Source organism: Anabrus simplex, chromosome 1 (assembly GCF_040414725.1).
Source record: "Anabrus simplex isolate iqAnaSimp1 chromosome 1, ASM4041472v1, whole genome shotgun sequence".
Taxonomy (NCBI): Eukaryota; Metazoa; Arthropoda; class Insecta; order Orthoptera; family Tettigoniidae; genus Anabrus; species Anabrus simplex.
This window is the reverse complement of record NC_090265.1, coordinates 1422888667-1422913136: the sequence shown is the minus strand read 5'-3', so window position 1 is coordinate 1422913136 and position 24470 is coordinate 1422888667. Positions and strand designations below refer to the sequence as shown.

The 24470-nt window shown below is 40.5% G+C and overlaps 1 protein-coding gene across 6 annotated transcripts in view; it reads left to right on the top strand.

Moving 5' to 3' along the window:
• The window catches only part of LOC136858385 (E3 ubiquitin-protein ligase Arkadia), a 321712-nt gene that overhangs the window by 95390 nt on the left and 201852 nt on the right, over window positions 1-24470 (top strand). For all 6 annotated transcript variants that reach the window (XM_067137889.2, XM_067137892.2, XM_067137888.2 and 3 more), the window contains one exon: window positions 13249-13914. In XM_067137889.2, the coding sequence (XP_066993990.2) occupies window positions 13249-13914 (666 nt within the window). The remainder of the gene's footprint in view (window positions 1-13248; window positions 13915-24470) is intronic.

The following is a 24470-nucleotide window of genomic DNA, read 5'->3' as shown; positions in this document are numbered from 1 at the left end:
AACATATTAATGCAGTCAAACATTACAGGCATTCTGCCATGGGAATACACATGCACGAATTCAATTACAATTTTTCTGATATAGACAAGGACTTACAAATCATTCAAATTATGGAAAAGGGACCTCTGCTCAGTATCATGGAAATGTTTTATATATCTTTGGATCAGCGAGTCAGCTTTAGTCACAATCTGAATGAATCCGCTGAGAAAACTAACATACTTCACAAGACCATCCTTCCCCTTATTCTGAAGAAGTATATAGGTAGAACAGCACGACAACAAATCACTCCCCCACTCTCTCACACCCCCTCCACAACACAGCCAATCCAAAGCAAGTCACCGCCCCTCCCCCCACCTCTCAAAGCCAGCAATAAGCTCCACACAGACACACCCCCTCTAGGGACACCATGACCTTGAAGTCGGTGTGGAGGCTTGTGTGCTTGTTGATCCCGAGGGCTGTGCCAGCTCAGGGTTACCCATGCTGGATAGGCCTCGGTGTAGGGCCAGACTAACAAGGTGTCCCCCGAGTTGCTTGAGGGGTGTCTTGTGCTCTTTATTCTTCATTACTATTTCTACCCTTCTATTCTCACCATCTTTAATTTCATTCCTCTTCCTGTCTGGCCACCCTCTCTGCCTCGGGTAGATTAGGTTAGACATTTAAAAAAAAAAAAAAAAAAAAAAAAAAAAAAAAAAAAAAAAAAAAAAAAAAAAAGAAGCAAAAACAAATTTAAAAATACGTTAGTACGGAGGTTTTATCCTCCCCCAATCACAAGTTTCGGGTCGTGGCGAGGTGATGCATGGCTACTGGGAAAGTAGTTCCAAGCGACCCCCTCCAGATACCGGGCGCCCTCTGGAGTATATAGCCTTGCTTCCGGTAAATCTCCTTGGCTCTGCCGGAGGTCGACCTCATATTTCCGTGAGTACTCGTGGGACAAAAGACGGAACCTCTTTCTCTTCCTTCTTTTACAAAGGGTGGCACCCTTCAAAAAACAGCGTCAAATATTGGTAAGAAATGTAAGCGGTATACTCCAGTTCCTGTAGATTACATGAGTGACGAACGTCTTCCTCGATTCCTGGTTGCTTCCAGGGTCGATGGTAAAAGTTTCCTTGACGAATGTCCTTTTATGATAAGCAATTCCATCGAAGAAATTGTTGCTGGTGAAGTCGACGAGATGCGCAAGCTCCGAGATGGATCCGTACTTATCAAGACATCTACGGCTGAACAGTCCAGGCGGCTACTTAAAGCCAAGTTATTCGGTAAGGTAGAGGTGAAAATCGAGAAGCACCAAACCCTTAACTCTTGCAAGGGAGTTATATTCCACAGGGATTTGGTTAAGTCTTCCGATGATACGATAATCCGGTACCTAGCACGTCGGGGTGTAACCGACGTGAAGAGGTTGAAGAGGCGTGTGGGTGACAAGCTACTCGATACGGGTGCTTTCATCCTTACCTTCGACGCTGAGACCATACCTGAACGAATAAAGGTAGCAATGTATCGCCTGACTGTTCGTCCGTACATTCCGGCACCAATGAGGTGTTATAACTGTCAAAAGTTTGGCCACACCTCATTGCGATGTACAGGTTCGACGACCTGCAAAATGTGTGGGAAGTGTGTGCATGCTGGGGTTGAATGCACACCACCACCTGTGTGCGTCAACTGCCCGGGTACGCATGCTCCAATCTCCAAGGAGTGCCCCACATTCAAGCGGGAGAAGAAGATCCAGGAGATAAAAACGCTGGATAAGCTATCTTATCCAGATGCCCGGAGGAAGTTCAAGTCCATGGCTGCTCCGGAGTTCTCCATCTCATTCACGGAAAAGGTCGCAAATGTACGGATCACTCCACAGAGTTTTGTACAGAACACCGGTACTGAAAATGCATTGAAAAGTCAAAGCCAGCAACAAAATTCAGTAACTAAAGAAACTGGAGATTCAGCATGTGAAGCGCCGAAAAGAGCGTTACTGTCGATGTTGCCTGGGAAGGGCCCTTCCCAGGAACGTTCGGCTGGGAAATCCTCCCCCAACAGGGCGGGGGGAAAGACTTCCCCAAATAGGGCTGGAAAGTCCAGCCCTTCTTCCAATGCCCAGATCATAAAGGAGGAGAAGGTGAAGCCACAGAGCTCCCTCAAAAAATTGGAGAAGAAGCCTTCTCCAACTCAGTCGAGGTCCACAGGATCACCGAAGAAATCCGGCAAGCCATCTGCCAGATCTCCTCCCAAAAAGAGAGAAACTGTGGGCAAGAGCGAGAGGCCCCGGCGCCCTCTTGTTCGATCACTTTCTGGAGAACCTAGTTCTCCCAGGAAGAAGGCCCAGTGTTCCAGACCAATGAGATCACCGTCCGCGGAGGGTCCAGTCACCGCGCCTCCTTCTTCTGAGGAGACAATGGAGACTGAAGCACTCATTGTTGTGGATGGTGACGACAATACCGACAACAACGGCGGAAAATGGCAGGTAGTTGACAAAAAGAAGGGCAAGCAATTGTCCTAATTTTGCAACACTACCAGTCCACACAATGGCACTATTGCAGTGGAACTGCAGTAGTTACCACTGTCGCTTAGCTGAGTTACGTCAACTGATATCAGTCTATGCGGCCTCCATAGTCTGTCTACAGGAATCTCGTTTGAGACCTGGACACGACACGACTATGAGAGGATATCGTCTTTATTCCAAAGACAGAGTAGCTGTGGATGGCGCGGCAACTGGGGGCGTTTGTACCCTAGTTCGCTCCGACATCTTCAGCGAAGAAGTACCGCTCCGTACTCAGCTAGATGCAGTTGCAGTTCGCACTCCGTTGCCAGTAATGACAACGGTTTGCAACGTGTACTTTCCACCGGATTATAACCTTGATATGCATGCACTACAAGATTTGATCGCTCAGGTGCCTCCTCCTGTCCTCATGCTGGGGGATGTGAACGCCCGTAACACACTATGGGGTTCTCCGTCTTCCTGTTCTAGGGGGAGGAAGCTCGAGCGAATGATCACCCTATTTGATCTTTGTGTGCTCAATACAGGGGAACCGACACATTTCAGTAGCGCGCATGGCACATTCTCACACCTGGATGTCACTTTGTGTAGCCGTGCGCTAGTTCCCCTGCTACGGTGGCAAGTTCACAACGACCTCTGTGATAGTGACCACTTCCCGATAATTCTGTCTCTCTTGAATCAAAGACAGTCCGAAGTACCCAAGCGCTGGTTACTTCGGCGGGCAAATTGGCCAGAATTTACAAAACGCGCAGTGATGGCTGATGATATGCTGGAGTCTGTTGACGACACCGTCTCTTCCATTACTACTGGAATTTTGGCTGCTGCTGAGGAAACAATTCCTTCCTCGTCCGGTATTCGTCGCCGGAAACAGGTCCCATGGTGGACGGATGAAATTGCAGCAGCCATATGTGATCGCCGACGGGCTTTTAAGCATTATCGTCGGAATCCTACGATGGCGAATCATATCGCATTTAAGCGTCTGCGCGCGAAGGCCCGTTTTTTGATTCGAGAAAGTAAGAAAGCTACGTGGGAAAAGTATGTGTCATCGATCACGGCACATACTCCGTCATCACAAGTGTGGACAAAACTCCGCCGTATTGTCGGAGTACAGAATGTGCCCTCAATACCCGGAATCTCCATTAATGGAGATATAGTTACGATTCCATCAGTCATTGCCGACCACATCGCGTCACATTTCGCATATACGTCCAGCTCTAGGAGATACGACCCTGCATTTCTTCCAATTAAGCGCGAAGCAGAGGTCCACCATCTCTCTTTTGCCTCTAGTGCTTCGCATCCCTACAACGTGCCCTTCACGGAGTGGGAGTTGCGAAGTGCACTTGCGCTGTGCAGAGATACGGCTCCTGGACCAGACAAAATCCATAATTAAATGCTTAAGCATTTGAGTGACAGATGTCTCAAGGATATCCTCACCCTATTCAACAGAATATGGAGTGAGGGAGTGTTTCCATCTCAATGGCGTGAGGGAATTGTAATACCAATTCCCAAGCCAGGTAAAGATCCAAAACTTCTGGATAGTTATAGGCCAATATGCCTTACAAATGGCCTCTGTAAGCTATTTGAAAGGATGGTTAACCGACGTCTTGTGTGGGCCATGGAAAGGGAGGGTCTCTTGTCTAACTACCAGTGTGGTTTTCGCTCTCATCGGTCTGCCACTGATCATCTGGTCAGACTGGAGAGCGCCATTCAGGAGGCCTTTCTCCGGAAGGAACACCTAGTCGCCGTGTGTTTTGACCTGGAAAAAGCTTACGATACTACCTGGCGATATGGGATTCTCTCCACTCTACACCAGTGGGGATTTCGGGGAAATTTGCCAACGTTTATTGGGAACTTCATGTCCCTCCGCCTCTTTCGAGTCCGAGTAGGGAATGCATTTTCTCAATATTACGTTCAGGAAAATGGAGTACCTCAGGGATCGGTACTGAGTGTCACGCTGTTGGCAATCGCCATCAACGGCATAGTTGCCGCTGCTGGGCCCGCAGTCGTTCCATCGCTCTATGTAGACGACTTAGCTCTACATTACAGCTCCGGAAGGGTGGCGTTTGCAGAGAGACAGCTACAGCAAGCTATTAACCGAGTCGACAGATGGGCCCTGCAACATGGTTTTCGATTTTCAGCAGCGAAAACCTCAGTTGTACACTTCTGTCGACGTCGGCCTGTGCATCCGGAACCAGAGCTCCGCTTGCAAAACAGTGTCTTACCAGTGGTTGACACCTGCAAATTCCTGGGTCTCCATTTTGATAAGAGACTTACGTGGCAGCCCCACATCCGTCAGTTAAAGGTTGCCTGCATGAAGAGACTTAACATGCTTAAGTTTCTCAGCGGCACTTCGTGGGGGGCTGACCGTGCGGTACTGCTACGATTTTACACGGCGACGGTCCTCTCCCGAATTGACTATGGAAGTGCGGCTTATGGCTCAGCATCAAAATCTACGCTGAGCCTTTTAGACAGTATTCACCATAGTGGAGTAAGGCTGGCAACGGGTGCTTTCCGTACTAGCCCCATTCCCAGCCTGCTCGCTGAAGCGGGAGTTCCACCTTTACGGATAAGGAGGCAGCAGTTACTCCTAACGTACGCTGCCAAAATTCGTGAAATGCCGCTACATCCAAGCTATCAATGCATCTATCGCACCCAATACCACCAGCGGTGCCAAGACCGGCCGAATGCCACACGGCCGGTTGGGTTTCGGATTGATTGCTTGTGTCATGATTTGAATATTGATATCGGTGGTTGTCTTGAACGAACTCTTAGCGAGGTACCTCCGTGGTTGGTTCCGCGACCGGATATACGTCTAGATCTGCTCCGTGGACCCAAGGTGAACACGGATTCCTCCGTTCATCGGAGGTATTTCCAGGACTTCGTTCACCAATATCCGGCTGCAAGACTTATCTTCACGGATGGTTCTAAAATCGGAGATAATGTTGGTTGCTCTTTTGTCATTGATGATATGAGTACGAAGATCTCGCTCCCTAAAGTATGTAGCGTGTATACTGCAGAGCTTTACGCCATCTTAGAGGCTCTGCAGTTTGCACTGCGTGACGAAAGAAGCCACTTTCTGTTGTGTACCGATTCGTTAAGCTCTCTGCAGTCTATTGAAACCTGTTTCTCGCAACACCCACTGGTGCAGCAGATACATGACCTTCTAGCCAGGTTAAGCGATGCTAGCACCAGAATTACTTTCGCGTGGCTTCCAAGCCACGTTGGGATTGCGGGAAACGAACTTGCGGATGAAGCAGCAAAGGAAGCTGCACTTTTACCTCCAAGACCCGTCAATGTACCTGCTAAGGATAGTCGTTCTCAGCTACGTCGAACCATCTTGGCGTTCTGGGAATCGGAGTGGCTAGATATCCGAACTCCCAACAAGCTGAGAGCAATTAAGAAGACAACTACCGTGTGGCGGTCCTCTTTCCGACCTTCACGGAGAGAGGCCATAGTACTGTGCAGGCTGAGGATAGGTCATTTACGATCCACGCACTCTTATCTCCTAAAGAGGGAAGACCCCCCAGTGTGTTCTTGTGGTGCCGAATTCACCGTAGCCCACATCCTCACAGAGTGCGCCGATCTCTCTGGCCTAAGACGGAGCCTCGGCCTGCAGGAAACACTCGAACGCATACTAGCCGATGATGCGGCTACTGCTGATCTCGTAATCCGCTTTATGTGCGACAGTGGACTTATCAAGGGTATGAAAATTACAAGTGTACTGTTACTCAGGGAACGTACGTTCCCTTTTGATACGTTAGTAATCCTTTCGGCCTAGTTTTATAATTATTTTTTGTTTTATTTTGTACTGCGTTTCCAAAATCCTTTGTTGAATAAATAATTTTGTTTTATATTTTAAATTTCTTTTCCACTTATTTGTTCAGAGAGGATGATTACCTCGTTGTACTTCCTCTTAAAACAAAAATCACCACCACCACCACCACCACACAGACACAGACGAGCAGTGCACCTCCTACTCTTCTAGCGGCAGTTTAACGAGAGCGAGGGACAAGGGGAGTAAGTACTCTCAAACCACTTTCCGATAATTATATCTGAACACACGCATTAGTTCTCATTTCTTTTTTTTCAGACTTTCACCTTTTAAGATACTATGCCATACAACCAAGGCCATATCATCATTCAACTTTTACTTCAACAACAATAACAGTCGACAGTTTCAACAACAAAGTAGATGTTATATAACAACGAAGGATGTTCCCCCAACCCCTCAACTAATCGTTTTAATTGCAAGCATTGGCACTTCACAAGACCGTCAAATTTAATACATGTTTTAACCATCCACCAACGTTTCAACTAAGAATGTCTGAACATTTTAACATATGTCTTTTATACCCACTGTAATAAATAAGAACCTCACAGTATTCTGCAACTTCAAGTTTTTACACATTTTTCTAAAGCTCTGTTCAACAGTGTTCAAACGCACTGCAATTATCTGTGACCTAAATCCAAGAACTTTCTGTAAATAGTAATGTGGATTGTTGTTGTTGTTGTTGTTGTTGTTGTTGTTGTTGTTGTTGTTGTTGTTGTTGTTGTTGTTGTTGTTGTTCATATGTGACTGCAGTTATCTGTGACCTGTTCCAAAACTTTCTGTAAATAGTAATATGTTTCACAGTCATATGAGGCGTATAGTTTCAAACATGGCCAAATCTGTTGAGCTGTTTTTTTTCTTTTTCAGGAGAAGCAAAAAACTCCTTTAGGATGTTAATTCATATATATTCAGACACCTTATTCTTTATATTGCTTAACAGAGGCTTCTAATTCATTACCATACAATTTTTACTGTTTAAATATATTACATTAATTGAAAAATGTATTTAAAATTTGGACTTGACCATGTTTGAAACTAACTATGGGACTTGGCCAATTTTGAAACTTAACTGAGAGGACTTGGCCATCTTTGAAACTTAGATTAGAAAATTTGGCCTAATATGCATTATTTCTGCTTCGCCATCTTTTGGATATGCTTATGCGACAGTACCTTAGAATGAAAACATCTTGTTTAACTTTAGCGGGGTGTGCATAGTATGCACAGTGAAAGTATTTTATATCTTTCATTTTCAGTAGGTACATTTTTTTGTTCCTCTGTGATTACAGGTTGGGTACTGTGGTAAAGACATCGCGGAATACGAAAGGAAAAAAGAAATCTAGATTAGGCCTATTTTCCAACTGTGTTCATCTTGACTTTATTTGGAACAAGTATGATTAAAAATGATATAAGATTTAGTGAAAAATTACCCAACATTGTAACCAATGTAGAGGCTAATTAACATTTAAATAGTGTATATTTTGCAAATATGTGGATTCATATAGTTACTTCAATGTATATTCTTCATAGTATTCCTATTCAATACTATCGTGCCTTCAAAACACATCACCGAGCCTTGATTGCATCACCACTAACAACACGTTTTTGATTGTACTTATCTCAGCTGTTTTTCCCTCGTGCGCTTCCAGGTGGAAGGATCACGTTGCCGCTTTCTGGAATGGCGTTTATTTATTTCCTCTATTTTATTGCTCAGCAAATATGAATACTATTAAAAACGACCAATTAATTATATATATTTATTATTTATAAAATGTTTATAAAAATACACACAAACAAAACCACCACATGTGACTCGAACAAACTTCAGTCAACCATTTTACTGGAAGACACCACATGACTGGATAGCGCAGGGTTGTTGGCTCGTGCGGGTGACAGGGACTTGGCCGACTTTGACATGAAACGTCATTCTTTGCTGTAATTTTAAATGTGATCTGGCCGGATTTGAAACCCACTTTAGTTCTCGTTGTATTCATCTTGTAAACAGGAATCCATGGAAGTCAAAACATCAGAACGTGCAAAAGATGGACTTGGTTGTGTTTGAAACTGTACGCCTCATATGTATTTATTGTCAACCATTGTAAATAAGGCAGTTTTCATGTTGATTGTTATTAAGGGTCCTTTGATTTATTTATTTATCGCGAACTGATGATGATTCCACGGGAATCAAAACCGGTTTTTGCTCGATAAATGTCTTGTTTTATACATTGTATTGAATGGTGGAACTTCTCTCAATTAATTCCCATTATGTAAGTTATACGTCAACGCGGAAGTGAAAATCATAACTTATGATCGTCACCTTTTTCAGTCGTTGGTGCATGACGGTTTATTAAGTACAAATTAAACTATTTGGATCTTAATCTTAAATAGCACAGTCTTCTGTTAACAGGTTCAAAGGAGATGACTGAAGAGAGGAAGTTATTCAACACAAAAGGCAGTGCCAAACTCATGTGATCCATTTACTTTACCACTAATCAAAAAAGTATACTTTTCCATACCCTGTATATCTGTTCCCAGTAATCTTGTTTCCTGTATTGCTGCAAGTACAATTTCGTATTTTTCTAACGCTGACTTCACATTCTAAAAGATCCAGATCAAAAAATCATATCAAAATCTCTTTATTTGCAAATGAGGTGTCAACCTCGGTGGCAAATGGTACACTAAAATACATTATTATCAAGCACTAAATATTAAATTAACAAGAGAGGAAAATTTTCCTATAATACAATATTATACAATTTACGCTAACAATGTTTTCTATTAAACACACAGCTCATCCTTAATAAATTTATATTATTTACAAAATTCTACTTATAATATCTTACAAACATAGTCAACTCATATACAGTACGGTGTGTGAAATTACTTCTAATAATACTATACAACTGGTATAATATTAAAATTAACATTGAATTTATTTACATATTTATATTTTACCCATTCTGGATCGTAAGTAGCATAACGACCTGCTGTGTCTTAACCAGAGCCCCTTTTGCCACCACTTTTCAGAGTTCCTGAAGGGCCTTCACAGCTACCGTAGCGGTCCCAGGGCCCTCGAAGTCCCCACTGTACTTCACCCCTACAGGCAGTCCCCTACTTTGGCTGTCCAAACTCCTTAGACCAGGGGATGGAATTAATTTATTCACACACATTTTTTTTTATTTACAATAACCTGCACTGGTCGAATGCCCTCTAACACTTCATTTATTTTCTCTGTTGCTGTTTATTCTCTTCTTGAATATCTGTACAAATTTTGGAAAAGGATCAAACACTACCCCTGGTAAACTGTTCCACTCCTTCACACCCTTCCCAGTGAATGAAAATTTACCCCAATCGCTTCTGCTAAAATTCCTTCTAATTTTATATTTGTGGTCAGTCGTGCCGATATAATTATTTTCCAACTGAAGCCACTCACGGATATCTCCCCATGCTGCTTCTCCTGTATAGGCTCTATATAATCCTATAAGTCTAGTTTTCTCCCTTCTCTTACTTAAAGTTTCCCACCCAAGTTCCTTTAACATTGCTGATACACTACTCTTTCTCCTGAAATCCCCTGTTCCAAATCTTGCTGCTTTCCTCTGCACACTATCTATTTCTTTTATTAGGTATTCTTGGTGAGGATCCCAAACACTGTTTGCATACTCCAATAATGGACGAACCATACTCAAGTAACTTTTTTCTTTTAATTCTTTGTTGCATCCTTTAAGTAGCCTCATTATGACATGTAATGATCTGTATGCTTTCCCAACAGATCTATACATAGTTCATACATTCCATGTACCAATTCTCATATCAGATTTCCAGCCAGTAGTCGTCTTATTGGTAGCATCATAGATCATCCGAGGCATATGTGAAATTTTCGTAACAGGCATTGTTTAAAACTAAGAAACAATGTTAGGTTTCTTAGTTTTAACTGTATCAATACGGATCTATATGATCGTACAAGCATTGTTTTCCACAAAAGAGTTGTTAACCCTATGTGCAACCCCCAACCTGGAGGACCAGTCCACCTCCATCTCTGCTGGCTACAGAGCTGGTGAGCTTTTCCAATACCAGTAGGATGCACCTGATAGAGGTAACTGGCAAATCCCTACACGGGAATAATAATACTGGTACCGACATGTAGCCTACGTAATAAAGTGCTTTTATGTATTGTCACATGTTTATTTAACACTAACAACAGTGAATGTAAAATGAACTAAATTTTTTAAAAATAACCGAAAATTCAATGCTTAAGTAGCCTACAGTTGAATGAAAGTTTGATCAGAAAAAATATAAAATGAAAAAAACAATTTTTGTTCATTCTGCTTCTGGTATGGACTCATCAAAGAACCATTTCCCATGAGTAAAATGAGGCACTGGTAATTTTCTTTCAATTTCACTTTAATTTAAAAAGCACACGTTTTTCGTCAGTGATGCACGAAACAGTTTAGCTCCATCGTTGCTCTTGCGAAAATTGGTTACAACATAAACATCACCATCACTTTCAGTTATGGTACAAACATAATACTTGGAATGTTTCTTGCATTGCAGTGCACATGAATCGTATCTGTTTTAATTTTTCTCCAGAACTCTTCTTTATGGTAATAAAATCTCTTGCTCGAGGAAATGGCCAACTGATATCATCCCAATTGAGAAATTCAAGAACTTCTTGATTTGGAAGTGGAGACTTACTGCGCTTGCGCGAGGTGAATGAACTTGCACCAAATTTTGCACTTAGCATAGAAACAACTTCCTGGTTCTTCTGCGGACTCACTGGTAAAGCCTGCTCCAAATGCTTTACAGCTTTCCCCAGTGTTTGTTTACTTTTATAAGCAGACGTTGCTGTACTTGGCTTTGTAATCGATATTGATCGTTGTGTTGTTGGACTTGTAGTACAGGAAGTAACTGTTGATAAGTCATGAAGTTTCTTTTGAGTTCTGTGTTTCTTCACAGATTCTTGTACCTGTTAGCAGCATATGCCTAACAGGGTAGGTGTCATCCTCCTTGTTCTCCTTGCATGCCTTTCCCTTTCCTTCGTTTTGAAATCCTCACAATTATTTTTCTCCTTGTGATACTATTTACAATGTTCCTTGTAAGCGGCATTATTAAAAATCACCTTAGTTTAAATACATCCGTTACAAGTGAGTGTGATGCAAAACTGAATCCTGTGGGCAGCGTATTGCGTCACATAATGCATTCCTGTACACGAGGCTCTATGTGACAGGGAACATGCTCGCGAGAACGTCGTAAACACACAATGCATTTTACTATCAGCTTCGTATGAATACATTTGAAATTTTAAACGAATGATATAGCAGCTTGAAAGGGCATGCAGTATTGGCTCTGCATACCAAATTTTATTCAAATTGAGCCACGCACTTTTCGTCTACAGAAACTGTTATACCTTTTTTGTTGTGTGTTTACATGGCTTGCAGCAATAAATTTGTCGCCTTATTACACCTTATATAAACTTTTAATAACCTAAGTTAGTACTTTACTACGAAGAGAAAGAGCATTAGAATTAACATTTACCATAATAATTTTGATACCTTTTCATCATAATAAACCATAATTCCTAAAACCATTGAGAAATATCAAATGAATTTAGACTGCATATAAAGGTTCAATTAACCACAGAATTAAAAACTGAAAGACATCAATAAATGCATACATGCCATAAAATTAATAAAATGTCATGTTTTATCTATCATAAAAACAAATTGTTCAGTTTTATTTTCAACTTTACTTTTTTCCAACTTGGGTAAACTATTCTCTGGAATCAGCCAACTATACTCCACAGCCTTCACTAGTCGTATAAAAAGAGCATTTTGAATAAAACTTATTTTCGTTTTACAGAACCCAAATCAGGAACGAAAAGTGACTGTGATAGTGAGGGGAAAAAAAAAACAAGTATATTTTTTATTGAAGCTGGGACTAAATATGCTTGAACAGATGAAGAATTTGTGTGTCACACTGGACCGCGACTATGGAGATAACTCAGTGGAACCATTTTACAGACTTTATTCCCTTTCCAAAAACATCACAGTTGAGAAAATGTCTAAATTTACACAGACAAAGCTTAATGATTACTGCCCGAGGCTGTAATGTTCGTTAACAACGTAAAATTACTTCTAATATCTCCCATAGAGACATTTAAACAAAGATTTAGAATAATCAAATTAAAGATATGTACAGTATGCGTATGTTTTCATTGATGCTTTCACGGCCCGTACTTATAGACATGATACTGTGTAGGCTTTTGGGCTTATGCCGTGTCAAGAAAATTCTATGAAATTCTTTACGTTTCGCACAAAACTGTGCTCTGCGTCATCAGAAGAAATCTCGACTGTCCATGAGAAAGGCTTCTTAAACAACATAAGCCCAAAAGCCTATACAGTATCATGTCTGTATGTATGCTTATGTTTAAGGTGTATGTACTTTGCTGTTAAAATTATTTATTTATTATTTTTTACAAACTTTTTTCAGCAGATATTTCTCCTAACAGGCTTTTGCCTCGGAACCCATGGTGTCTGCAGAAGAGAGGTTCAACTGTATTAATTTAATTTACTCATCCACCTTTGTTCTTTTAATTAAAGGCATTTGTTGTTAGTTTTGTGTAATTTGTCTGCTTATGATCCCAATCCTATTCTACTTCATGAGACCAAAACCATCCTTCAAAATAATATATCTTGAAGTGAAAGTGTTTACTTTTCAGATTGGTTAAGGTGGATGGATGGAATTTTCTGAGGGATAGTTTTGCATTCTTCCTTTCAAGGTGTAGTTAACCATTAACGTTTATTATTCAAGGTGCTACTTTCTGTCTCTCATTGAATGCTTTGTTCTTCCAAAGTACCTCATTATTTACTTGTGGTTCATTTGATTGAAATAAAACACATTTTCTGTAAATTTTGTAATTATTTGTTCTTTTTTATATGTTTAGGCGAAATGGAATATGACCCACTGTTTGCTGAAAGTGATCATGATGATGTTGATGTTGTATCCCTGGAGCAATTCCCTCAGCAGTCAGAACCAGTGATGGAAGACCCTTTGTACCCTCAGTTTCGCCGCCGTTCTTCAGCGGAGGCTTGCTTTCGGCGAAGTTGGCCTAGTCCACAAGAATCAGTCCCTTATTACAGATTGTTTCCTGATTCCCGTATGGATTGTGATGGAGCAGTTGGAGGAGCAGGCTCTGACTCATATGAGGCAGCTCGACGTAAGAGAGTGTTGCGGGAAGGGGATCGTACAGCCTCTGCAAAACTGAAAGCCAAGAAAGGAGACCATTCTAGGCATGGAAGTGGTGATGGTGGACCTTCATGTAGTTTCCACAATACAAGTGAATCAGCTATGGAGAAAGTTACTCACTCACGTCATTCTGTAAATATTCCAACATTTACACCTTCGAATGGTGCACGAAAGAAGAATGTAAATAATTCTACCTTAACAGGATCAAGTGACAAAAGACTGTTTCCTATGTTTTCATCAGAAAGCATGGATTCTGACTTGGACATTGTTAGTCAGAGTACCTCCAGACTGCAGAATGTGAAGGTGGAGCAGTCTGAAGATACACAAGCACAACAAACAACTTCACCTGCTACTTCATGCCCAGGTATGGGACCAAGTTTATACCTGTCTAAGAGTTTTGTATGTAGATACTGAGACAGCACTTTTTTTTTTTTTTTTACAGTTCCTTATATTTTGATTCAAAATATCTCTCCCACTTTTGTTATCAATTAATTACAGGGCTACATAACCTGATCTGAATAAGATTCAGGTTAGATTTTTTCTTCTAAGACATAAGCTTGCAGTTTTAGAATGAAGTTGTTTTAAATCACTGTTTCCATTCCAAATATCTGCGTGTCACTTTGAATCAAACATATACAATAGAAGTCTGTTTCAAAGATAATTCATAATGGCAATAAATTTACTTGCTACAGCGGATTGCTGTTACATCTCATTTCCTGTAAAAGTCAGAAAGATACGAAGGTTATGCCGAAAGTTTTTTGCAGCCCAAAACCGTAATTCTGAGGATAATGGGATTATTTTCATTTGAAAGAGCGATGTTTTTCGGCCTTGGAACATGCGCGCGCAACTCCTCCTACTGGTAGTTCCTCCACAGCGAGGGAAGAAAGCACAGGCAGTGCTGAGTCAGACACTGTGCAAGATGGATCTGTCGCGCCGCGATTTTCGAGCAATGATTTTTTATGATTATAAAAAGAAATTAAGTGCCGAAAAATGCCATTCTTCTTTGCTGCACGTTTTTGGTGAGGCTGCCCCTTATAGAGCCACAGTTGGAAATTGGTTTCACGAGTTTTCAAGGGGTCGGCAGTCAGTTGAAGGTGAACCTCGTCCCGGTCGCCCAGCAACAGCTGTGACTCAAGAAAACATTGATGCTGTGAGGGAAATGATCAAAGCAGATCCACATCTTTCATTTTGTGACATTGAAGGGACCTTAAATATTGGGTCAAGAGCAGCGCAGACCATTGTTCACGATTATTTACGCCTTACCAAGTGATGTGCCTGTTGGGTGCCACATTCCCTGACATAAAGCCAAAAGGAGTAGCGAGTGGACTGGTGTCATTTCATGCTAGAAGAGTTCAGTGGAGGGCGGTCCTAAGACACCTACAATATCGTCACATGTGATGAAACATGGGTCTACCATTATGACCCTGAAATGAAGAGACAGTCTTCTGTGTGATGCTTTCCATGGGAGGAACCACCCACAAATGTTCGATGAAGTTGGAGCTCCGAAAAGAGGATGATGGCAACATTTTTTTACGAAAATGGGGCATCTCACCTCTGTGACCTTGGACACATGTCGTACAGTCAATGCTGAATGATATGTGAATGACTATCTTCCCAAAGTCCTCGCCACTTGGAGGTCACAGCACTCAAAGTCCAAGAGTGGGCACCTTCTGCATCACGACAATGCATCTGCACACAGGCTGCCAGAACAATGGACTTTTTGCAAAGGGAAAAAGTGCAAGTGTTACCTCATCCCCCCTATTCACCTTACCTGGCCCCATGTGACTTCTTTCTGTTTCCTAAGACCAAGGAAAAAATACGTGGGCAGCGGTTTTCGTCAGATGAAGAGGCCATTGCAGCGTACGATAGTGCACTAAGTGACATCCCGAAAGAAGCTTGGACTGAAATGTTTTCTATGTTGTTTCAGAGAATGGAAAAATGTATACGTGCTAATGGAGAGTATTTTGAAAAGTTGTAATTATTATTTCGCAAATAAAAATTTTTTTCTCACACTCTGCTAAAAATGTTCGGCATAGCCCTCGTACAAAAAAACACATTAAAATTGGTATGAAACAGCAGTCAGTTTGTTCAAAACTTTTGCAGTTGTTTTCTATGCCACGGTTTACTCGTTGCTTACAGTATTTTCTAATTCCGATACTCCTGTGAATGTGCGCGTTCAGTTTCATTCTTAAAAATAGTAGTAGTAACATATTTCCAGCTTCCCTATAGAGTATTACTAACTTTTTTTTTCTATAAATTTACATGGGAATAGGCTTTCTGAAATTTAGCTAGACTTGAGGGTATATAACCTAATGTCTGAAATCACTGATGCATCCTTCCTTATCTTGTGAAGTATCACATTCTTATTTAATTTCAGGACCTAGTATTAAAATTAAGCGATCATTTACTTCATCTTTAATTTCTAAATCTGTACATCAGTCTGCTTTCAAACCAACTTTGCTTTACGGAAGCGAAAGCTGGGTGGACTTCGGACATCTTATGCATAAGAAAAGACATGATATGAGGACAAGACATGAAGGTAGCGAGAATGATTGCTTGTACAAACAGGTGGGAACAATGGCAGGAGGGCACTTGGAATGTGGAGATAGAGGCTGAGTTAAGAATGAACTCGATGAATGAAACTGTGTGCATAAACCGGCTTCAGTGGTGGGATTGTGAGGCGAATGGAGAGGGATAGGTTACCTAGGAGAATAATGGAATGTTATGGATGGTAAGAGATGTAGAGGGAGACCAGGATGACGATGCTTAGACTCAGTTTCTAATGATTTAAAGGTAAGAGGTATAGAACTAAATGAGGCCACAACACTAGTTGCAAATCGAGGATTGTGGCGACGGGAAATTCACAGAGGCTTGCAGACTGAACGCTGAAAGGCATAACGGTCTATAATGATGTATGTATGTTTGTTTCTAAGAAGTTAACAACTGCTGCCGGCCACATTATTGATGCACTTATTTATTTCGAACTTCGTTTGTTTGCACCAGTAGGAGTCATGAGTCGATGGGTATTACTAACCGCCATCGATACCGGTAGCACTTTTGAATGTTGGCAAGAGCTCGCTCATTCATGTGGCGAGAAATAGCTATGGAAGATGATTGTAGTCAGTATAAATGCTGGAGTGTATAATATTGGCAATGGAAAGAATAATGCGCTCTAGTTTGCTCATAATAAGGGATTAATCAATGAAAGGATATTACACAGATTAATGCAGTAAAACCCGTTTTTAGTGTTCTTACATGGACCTGAATTTTTTAAACCTCAGATTGGGGTTTAGATGGAAAGCACAATTTTTACAGAAATCTTCGTCTGTATTAACAGGGATGCCATCTACTATGGATTTTCCGTAGTTTCTGTGGATTTCTCACATGTACTATGGCAGTACAGAAGCAGTATGGACTACTACAGATTTTATGAATTTGACGGATTAAAACTTCACTAGAGGCCTAACTCATATTGTCATGTCGAATGTGAAGTTATGTACTGTAACTTGTAAGAGGCAAATCTATTCATTCCGAAAGCCAAACGACTTTCCAGTCCAACCCTCGTTTATATGTTTATTATTGTGCAACATTTTCAATCTTCACAAACATAAGGACAAAACGCCATTGGCTGAAATCTTGAAAGGAACGGCGTCATTCCAGGAATGCAATACGGCTAGTTGTATACCATCAACAATAAACAGTCCTGAATGAACAAACCAGTGAAATAAGCAATGGTAATCTAATACAAGCAATAACATTTCAGACGTACATACCTTAATGCAGAAGACAATACAGTTCTCCGGCTGCCTCAAAGAAATTGTGTGCTCTCGTCTTAATAGGAAATATACTTTTAAAAATAAATTCCATCATATCGACGTACTGCTGTAGGTGGCTGTATCCCAGATGAGTGTAATTCAAAGTGCTGTTCTGAAATTTTCCATTTTCCCCACGAATATGATAAACTTAGGTTTCGTACGGTACGCCGCAGAGAAGACCCGCTGTTAAAAGTTTGTGAAATAATTTAGAGATGGCGACAATTGTTCACAACCTTTGACTGAGTATAACATCTTTACCGAACGCATTCCCTGCATATGTATTCAAATCTTGCTCTATTACCTCTGGTTCATCTGCCTGCTTTTGTTACCTAACACAAATTGTAACAAAGTTACAGATTTGTGTAGTGCAAGCCTACATCTGTGTTAAGTAAGTAACAAGATGTTTAAACATAAAAGCAATGAAGAGCTGAGTTACGATGGACAAAAATGTTTGCGGTAAATCAGCATTACCGAAAGCAGAATATGGAAGTGTTTCCATGCCTAGGACTATCTAAACTTTCATGGATTGATACATTTTGTGAAACATACGAGTATAACTTTTCAGTTAATCATGAAAGGCTGCGGATATCGTTTGAAATCTAAGATTAAATTAATAAACTTCATTGTTTGTCCATATAAAACCAAGATTACAACTTTTATTATAATTTTTGGTCCACCTTATTCAGTACATAAAAATTGTTGCATAGATGTAATTACAACATATATTTTTTATGATTGAATAAGGTGGATCCAAAATTATAATAAAAATTGAAATCTAAGACATAAAAAGTACAGGTGCATTAAAGAGCGATGCAAAGATGCTCTCATAATTTTTTAATACAAAAAGCCATGATAATAGCGGCATATGGGCTGAATGTTATTTCACACGATTTTTGGTCGAACACGTCCTAGTTCCCTTATCTGCAGCAGACCCTTTAAGGCATGTTTCCAGACTCAGAAATTGCTAAAATGTATGGAAATGGCAGAACCAAGACAGCTGCAATAGTGAGGAGCATATCCGAGGCAACACTATCTGCAATAGTCAGAAGACTTCAAAATGCACCTTAAAGATAACAATGGCTGCAAATTGTATCCATTGGTCTTTACTTATTTTTGTGAGAAGAAACAATAGATTGTTTCTCTACTGCTTGCTTTGGTGGAATGTGATAACACTGGGGATGGAATATTTTAGGTGTTGGACAGAGAAATTAGATGCTGAAATGGGAAAGATATTTATCATTTGGTTGTGACAGTGCAAATACAATGGTAGGTAAACTTAAGGAAATGTCAGCATTTTTTTTAACAGCAGAAACCTTCAATGGTTATACCAGGGTGTATCTGTCACCTTCTTCACTTAGCTGTCCAGAAGGCTACTAAAATATTGGAAGTACAAATGTGGAGACATTGTTAGTAGAGATACCCTGATCAGCCAGAACATTATGACAGTCTAGTTACTATTGATATAAACCCGTCCAGGCGATAACAGCGTCACCTGACAAGGAATGACTGCTAGTCAGACACGCACGGTGCACGTTGTATCAGTGAGCGTGTTGTCCATGTGTAGAATGGGGAGGGCACGCGATCTACCCGAGTTTAACCGAGGGCAGATTGGGACGGCCCGGAGGCTCGGCACGAGTATTTTGAAAAACTGCACGACTTGTCGGGTGTTCGAGGAGTGTTGTGGTGAGTGAGCATCTTCAACAAGTAGCGAAACAAAGGTGAAACCACGTCCAAACGTTGAGAGGTTGGACGGCCACCTCTCATTACTATAAATTACAAGTAACTAATCTCATTTTGTTCCGCATTGAAGATACAATAAGTAAAATTATTTCCTGAATAAAATTACTGTGTCCTACTATTCAATACAATAAATTATATAATATATATAAATTATAAATAAATAAAATAAATTACATAATATATATATTGTATTGAATAGGTGGACACAGTAATTTTATTCAAGAAGTAACCTATTATAAATAATATAATATATATATATATAATAAAAGTTTTGTCTGTACATTGCTTGGAATTTAAAAAGAATGGTATTTCTGTATCGGACATGTCTACAGTAACAAGAAAATGCATTTTTTACTTTTCCGTAATTTCTGTCTGTCTGTCTGGTTCATGTTTGTGGGTTACTGTAGTCACGTCCTAGTTCGTGAACCATGGGCAACGGCTGAGTGGCCTAGTAAGTGGTCCTGAGAGTCGGGATACCAGTTGCTATGGAATGGGAGTGGGCATCTCGGACATATTCTGAGTCGTGGCCCTCCTTGTGCTCAGGTGGCTAGGACTATACAATTCATCGGTGGTCCAAAACCCGTTAGAGGAGAGATCCTCATTTGGACTATGTGCAAGTAGGGCAGCATCCTGCTTCATGAATTTGCCGAGCTCAGAACACTTTGAGCAAGCCTCGGACCTATGGGAGTAATGGAGTCCCACTCCCATTTGACAGGCGTGGGACTCCTTGGAAACAACTTGGCGAACGAAATGGAATTCGATGGGGAGCTATCAATATTAATGGGGCTTATGGAAGAAAGAAGGTAGAACTGGCTGAGTCAGCAAAGAGGATGCATCTAGATGTGCTAGGAGTAAGTGATATTCGGGTAAGGGGAGATAACGAGGAAGAGATAGGAGATTATAAAGTGTACTTGACGGGTGTTAGAAAGGGAAGGGCAGAGTCTGGGGTAGGGCTCTTTATCAGGAATACCATTGCACGCAACATAGTTTTTGTTAGGCACGTAAATGAGCGAATGATGTGGGTAGATTTGTCAGTTGGAGGAATTAGGACAAGAATTGTGTCCGTGTATTCACCATGTGAGGGTGCAGATGAGGATGAAGTTGACAAGTTTTATGAAGCATTGATTGACATCGTGGTCAGGGTCAACAGCAAGGATAGAATAGTGCTAATGGGCGATTTCAATGTGAGAGTTGGGAATAGAACTGAAGGATACGAAAGGGTGATTGGTAAATGTGGGGTAGATATGGAAGCTAATGGGAATGGGAAGCGTTTGCTGGACTTCTGTGCTAGTATGGGTTTAGCTGTTAATAATACATTCCTCAAGCATAAGGCTATTCACCGCTACACATGGGAGGCTAGGGGTACCAGATCCATAATAGACTATATCTTAACAGACTTTGAATTCAGGAAATCTGTTAGGAATGTACGAGTTTTTCGCGGATTTTTCGATGATACAGACCACTATCTGATCTGTAGTGAACTAAGTATCTCTAGGCCTAGGGTAGAAAAAGTGAAATCTGCAAACGAATAAGGGTAGAAAATCTCCAGGACGAGGAAATCAGACAGAAGTACATGGATATGCTTAGTGAGAAGTTTCGAACAGTAGACAGTAAGCAGGTTCAGGATATAGAAAGTGAATGGGTGGTATACAGGGATGCTGTAGTAGAAACATCAAGGGAATGCCTAGGAACAACTGTGTGTAAAGATGGGAAAAGGCGAACATCTTGGTGGAATGATGAAGTGAGAGCAGCCTGTAAACCTAAAAAGAAGGCTTATCAGAAATGGCTCCAAACAAGGGCCGAGGCAGACAGGGATTGGTATGTAGATGAAAGAAACAGAGCGAAACAAATAGTTGTTGAATCCAAAAAGAAGTCATGGGAAGATTTTGGTAATAACCTGAAAAGGCTAGGTCAAAAAGCAGGGAAACCTTTCTGGACAGTAATAAAGAATCTTAGGAAGGGAGGGAAAACGGAAATGAACAGTGTTTTGAGTAATTCAGGTGAACTCATAATAGATCCCAGGGGATCACTGGAGAGGTGGAGGGAATATTTTGAACATCTTCTGAATGTAAAAGGAAATCATCATGGTGGTGTTGCAAACAGCCAAGCTCATGGGGAGGAGGAAAATGATGTTGGTGAAATTATGCTTGAGGAAGTGGAAAGGATGGTAAATAAACTCCATTGTCATAAGGCAGCATTAATAGATGAAATTAGACCTGAAATGGTGAAGTATAGTGGGAAGGCAGGGATGAAATGGCTTCATAGGGTAGTAAAATTAGTGTGGAGTGTTGGTAAGGTGCCTTCAGATTGAACAAAAGCAGTAATTGCACCTATCTATAAGCAAGGGAACAGGAAGGATTGCAATAACTATCGAGGTATGTCATTGATTAGTATACCAGGCAAAGTATTCACTGGCATCTTGGAAAGGAGGGTGCGATCAGTCGTTGAGAGGAAGTTGATGAAAACCAGTGTGGTTTCAGACCACAGAGAGGCTGTCAGGATCAGATTTTCAGTATGCGCCAGGTAATTGAAAAAATGCTACGAGAGGAATGGGCCGTTGTGTTTATGTTTCGTTGATCTAGTGAAAGCATATGACAGGGTACCGAGGGAAAAGATGTTCGCTATACTGGGGGACTATGGAATTAAAGGTAGATTATAAAAATCAATCAAAGGCATTTATGTTGACAATTGGGCTTCAGTGAGAATTGATGGTAGAATGAGTTCTTGGTTCAGGGTACTTACAGGGGTTAGACAAGGCTGTAAACTTTTACCTTTGCTGTTTGTAGTTTACATGGATCATATGCTGAAAGGTATAAAATGGCAGGGAGGGATTCAGGTAGGTGGAAATGTAGTAAGCAGTTTGGCCTATGCTGACGACTTGGTCTTAATGGCAGACACTGTGCCGAAAGCCTGCAGTCTAACATCTTGGAACTTGAAAATAGGTGCAATGAGTATGGTATGAAAATTAGCCTCTCGAAGACTAAATTGATGTCAGTAGGTAAGACATTCAACAGAATTGAATGTCAGATTGGTGATACAAAGCTAGAACAGGTCGATAATTTCAAGTATTTAGGTTGGGTGTTTTCCCAGGATGGTAATATAGTAAGAGAGGTTGAATCAAGGTGTAGTAAAGCTAATGCAGTGAGCTCAGAGTTGCGATCAGCAGTATTCTGTAAGAAGGAAGTCAGTTCCCAGACGAAACTATCTTTACATCGGTCTGTTTTCAGACCAACTTTGCTTTACGGGAGCGAAAGCTGGGTGGACTCAGGATATCTTATTGATAAGTTAGAAGTAACATGAAAGTAGCAAGAATGATTGCTGGTACAAACAGGTGGGAACAATGGCAGGAGGGAACTCGGAATGAGGAGATAAAGGCTAATTTAGGAATGAACTCGATGGATGAAGCTGTACGCATAAACTGGCTTCGGTGGTGGGGTCATGTGAGGCGAATGGAAGAGGATAGGTTACCTAGGAGAATAATGGACTCTGTTATGGAGGGTAAGAGAAGTAGAGGGAGACCGAGACGACGATGGTTAGACTCTGTTTCTAACGATTTAAAGATAAGAGGTATAGAACTAAATGCGGCCACAACACTAGTTGCAAATCGAGGATTGTGGCGACGTTTAGTAAATTCTCAGAGGCTTGCAGACTGAACGCTGAAAGGCATAACAGTCTATAATGATAATGTATGTATGTCTGTCTGTCTGTCTGTATGTATGTACACGCATCATGAGAAAACAGCTGAAGAGAATTTAATGAAAATCGGAATTTAAAGTCGGGTGATGAACCGCTACAATCTAGGCTATAAATTATTTTAATCACGCTGAGTGAAATGGAATTTTAGGGGAAGGCCTGAAATTTAATTCTAAATATTTATGTTATTAGTTGTTGTGTCTTAACGAAAATCGCTGGACAAGGATGGGAAATAAGTCGCTACAATATAGGCTATACGCGCTGAGGAAAATGGTAGTTTAGGGGAAGGCCTAAAATTTAATTGTCATACATTTATTTTATTAGTGGTCATATCTTCATGAAAATTGGTATGCAGAGTCGGCGAATAGGTCGCTATAATCTAGGCTATCAATAATATTATTCACACCGAGTGTAATGGGAGTTTAGGGGAAGGCCTGAAATGTAATCTATATATATATAAAATAAGAATTTTGTCTGTACATTGCTCAGAATTTAAAAAGAATGGTATTTCTGTATTGGTCATGTCCACAGTAACAAGAAAATGCATTTTTTACTTTTCTGTAATTTCTGTCTGTCTGTATGTACATGCATCACGAGAAAACCTGAAGAGAATGTAATGAAAATCGCAATGAAAAGTCGGGTGATGAACTGCTACAATCTAGGCCATAAATTATTTTAATCACGCTGAGTAAAATGGTAGTTTAGGGGAAGGCCTGAAATTTAATTCTCAAATATTTATGTTATTAGTGGTCGTGTCTTTATGAAAATCGCTAGACAAAGGTGGGAAATAAGTCGCTACAATATAGGCTATACACGCTGAGAAAAATGGTAGTTTAGGGGAAGGCCTAAAATTTAATTGTCAAATATTTATTTTATTAGTGGTCGTATCTTCACGAAAAATGGTATGCAAAGTCGGGGAATAGGCCGCTATAATCTAGTCCATCAATAATGTTATTCACACTGAGTGAAATGGTAGTTTAGGGGAAGGCCTGAAATGTAATCGATATATAAAATAAGTGTTTTGCCTCTACATTGCTCAGAATTTCAAATGAATGGTATGTCTGTATCTCTCATGTCCATAGTAACAAGAAAATGCATTTTTTACTTTTCCATAATTTCTGTCTGTCTGTATGTATGTATGATTGTACACGCATCAATAGAAAACGGCTGAAGAGAATTTAATGAAAATCTGTATGTAATGTCGGGTGATGAACCACTACAAGCTCGGCTATAAATTATTTTAATCACGCTGAGTGAAATGGTAGTTTAGGAGAAGGCCTGAAATGTAATTCTCAAATAATTTATGTTATTAGTGGTCGTATCGATAAATCTATATATATAAAGTAAGAGTTTTTATGTACATTACTCAGAATTTGAAAGAATGGTATTTCTGTATCGGCCATGTCCACAGTAATAATGAAATACATTTTTTACTTTTCCGTATTTTCTGTATGTATGTATGTATGTATGTACATGCATCACGATAAAACGGCTGAAGAGAATTTAATGAAAAGCGGTATGTAATGTCGGGTGATAGAACCACTGCAATCTAGGTTACAAATTATTTTAATTACGCTGAGTGAAATGGTAGTTTAGGGGAAGGTCTTAAATGTAATTCTCAAATAAGTTATTTATGTTATTAGTGGTCGTATCGATAAATGCTACATAACTA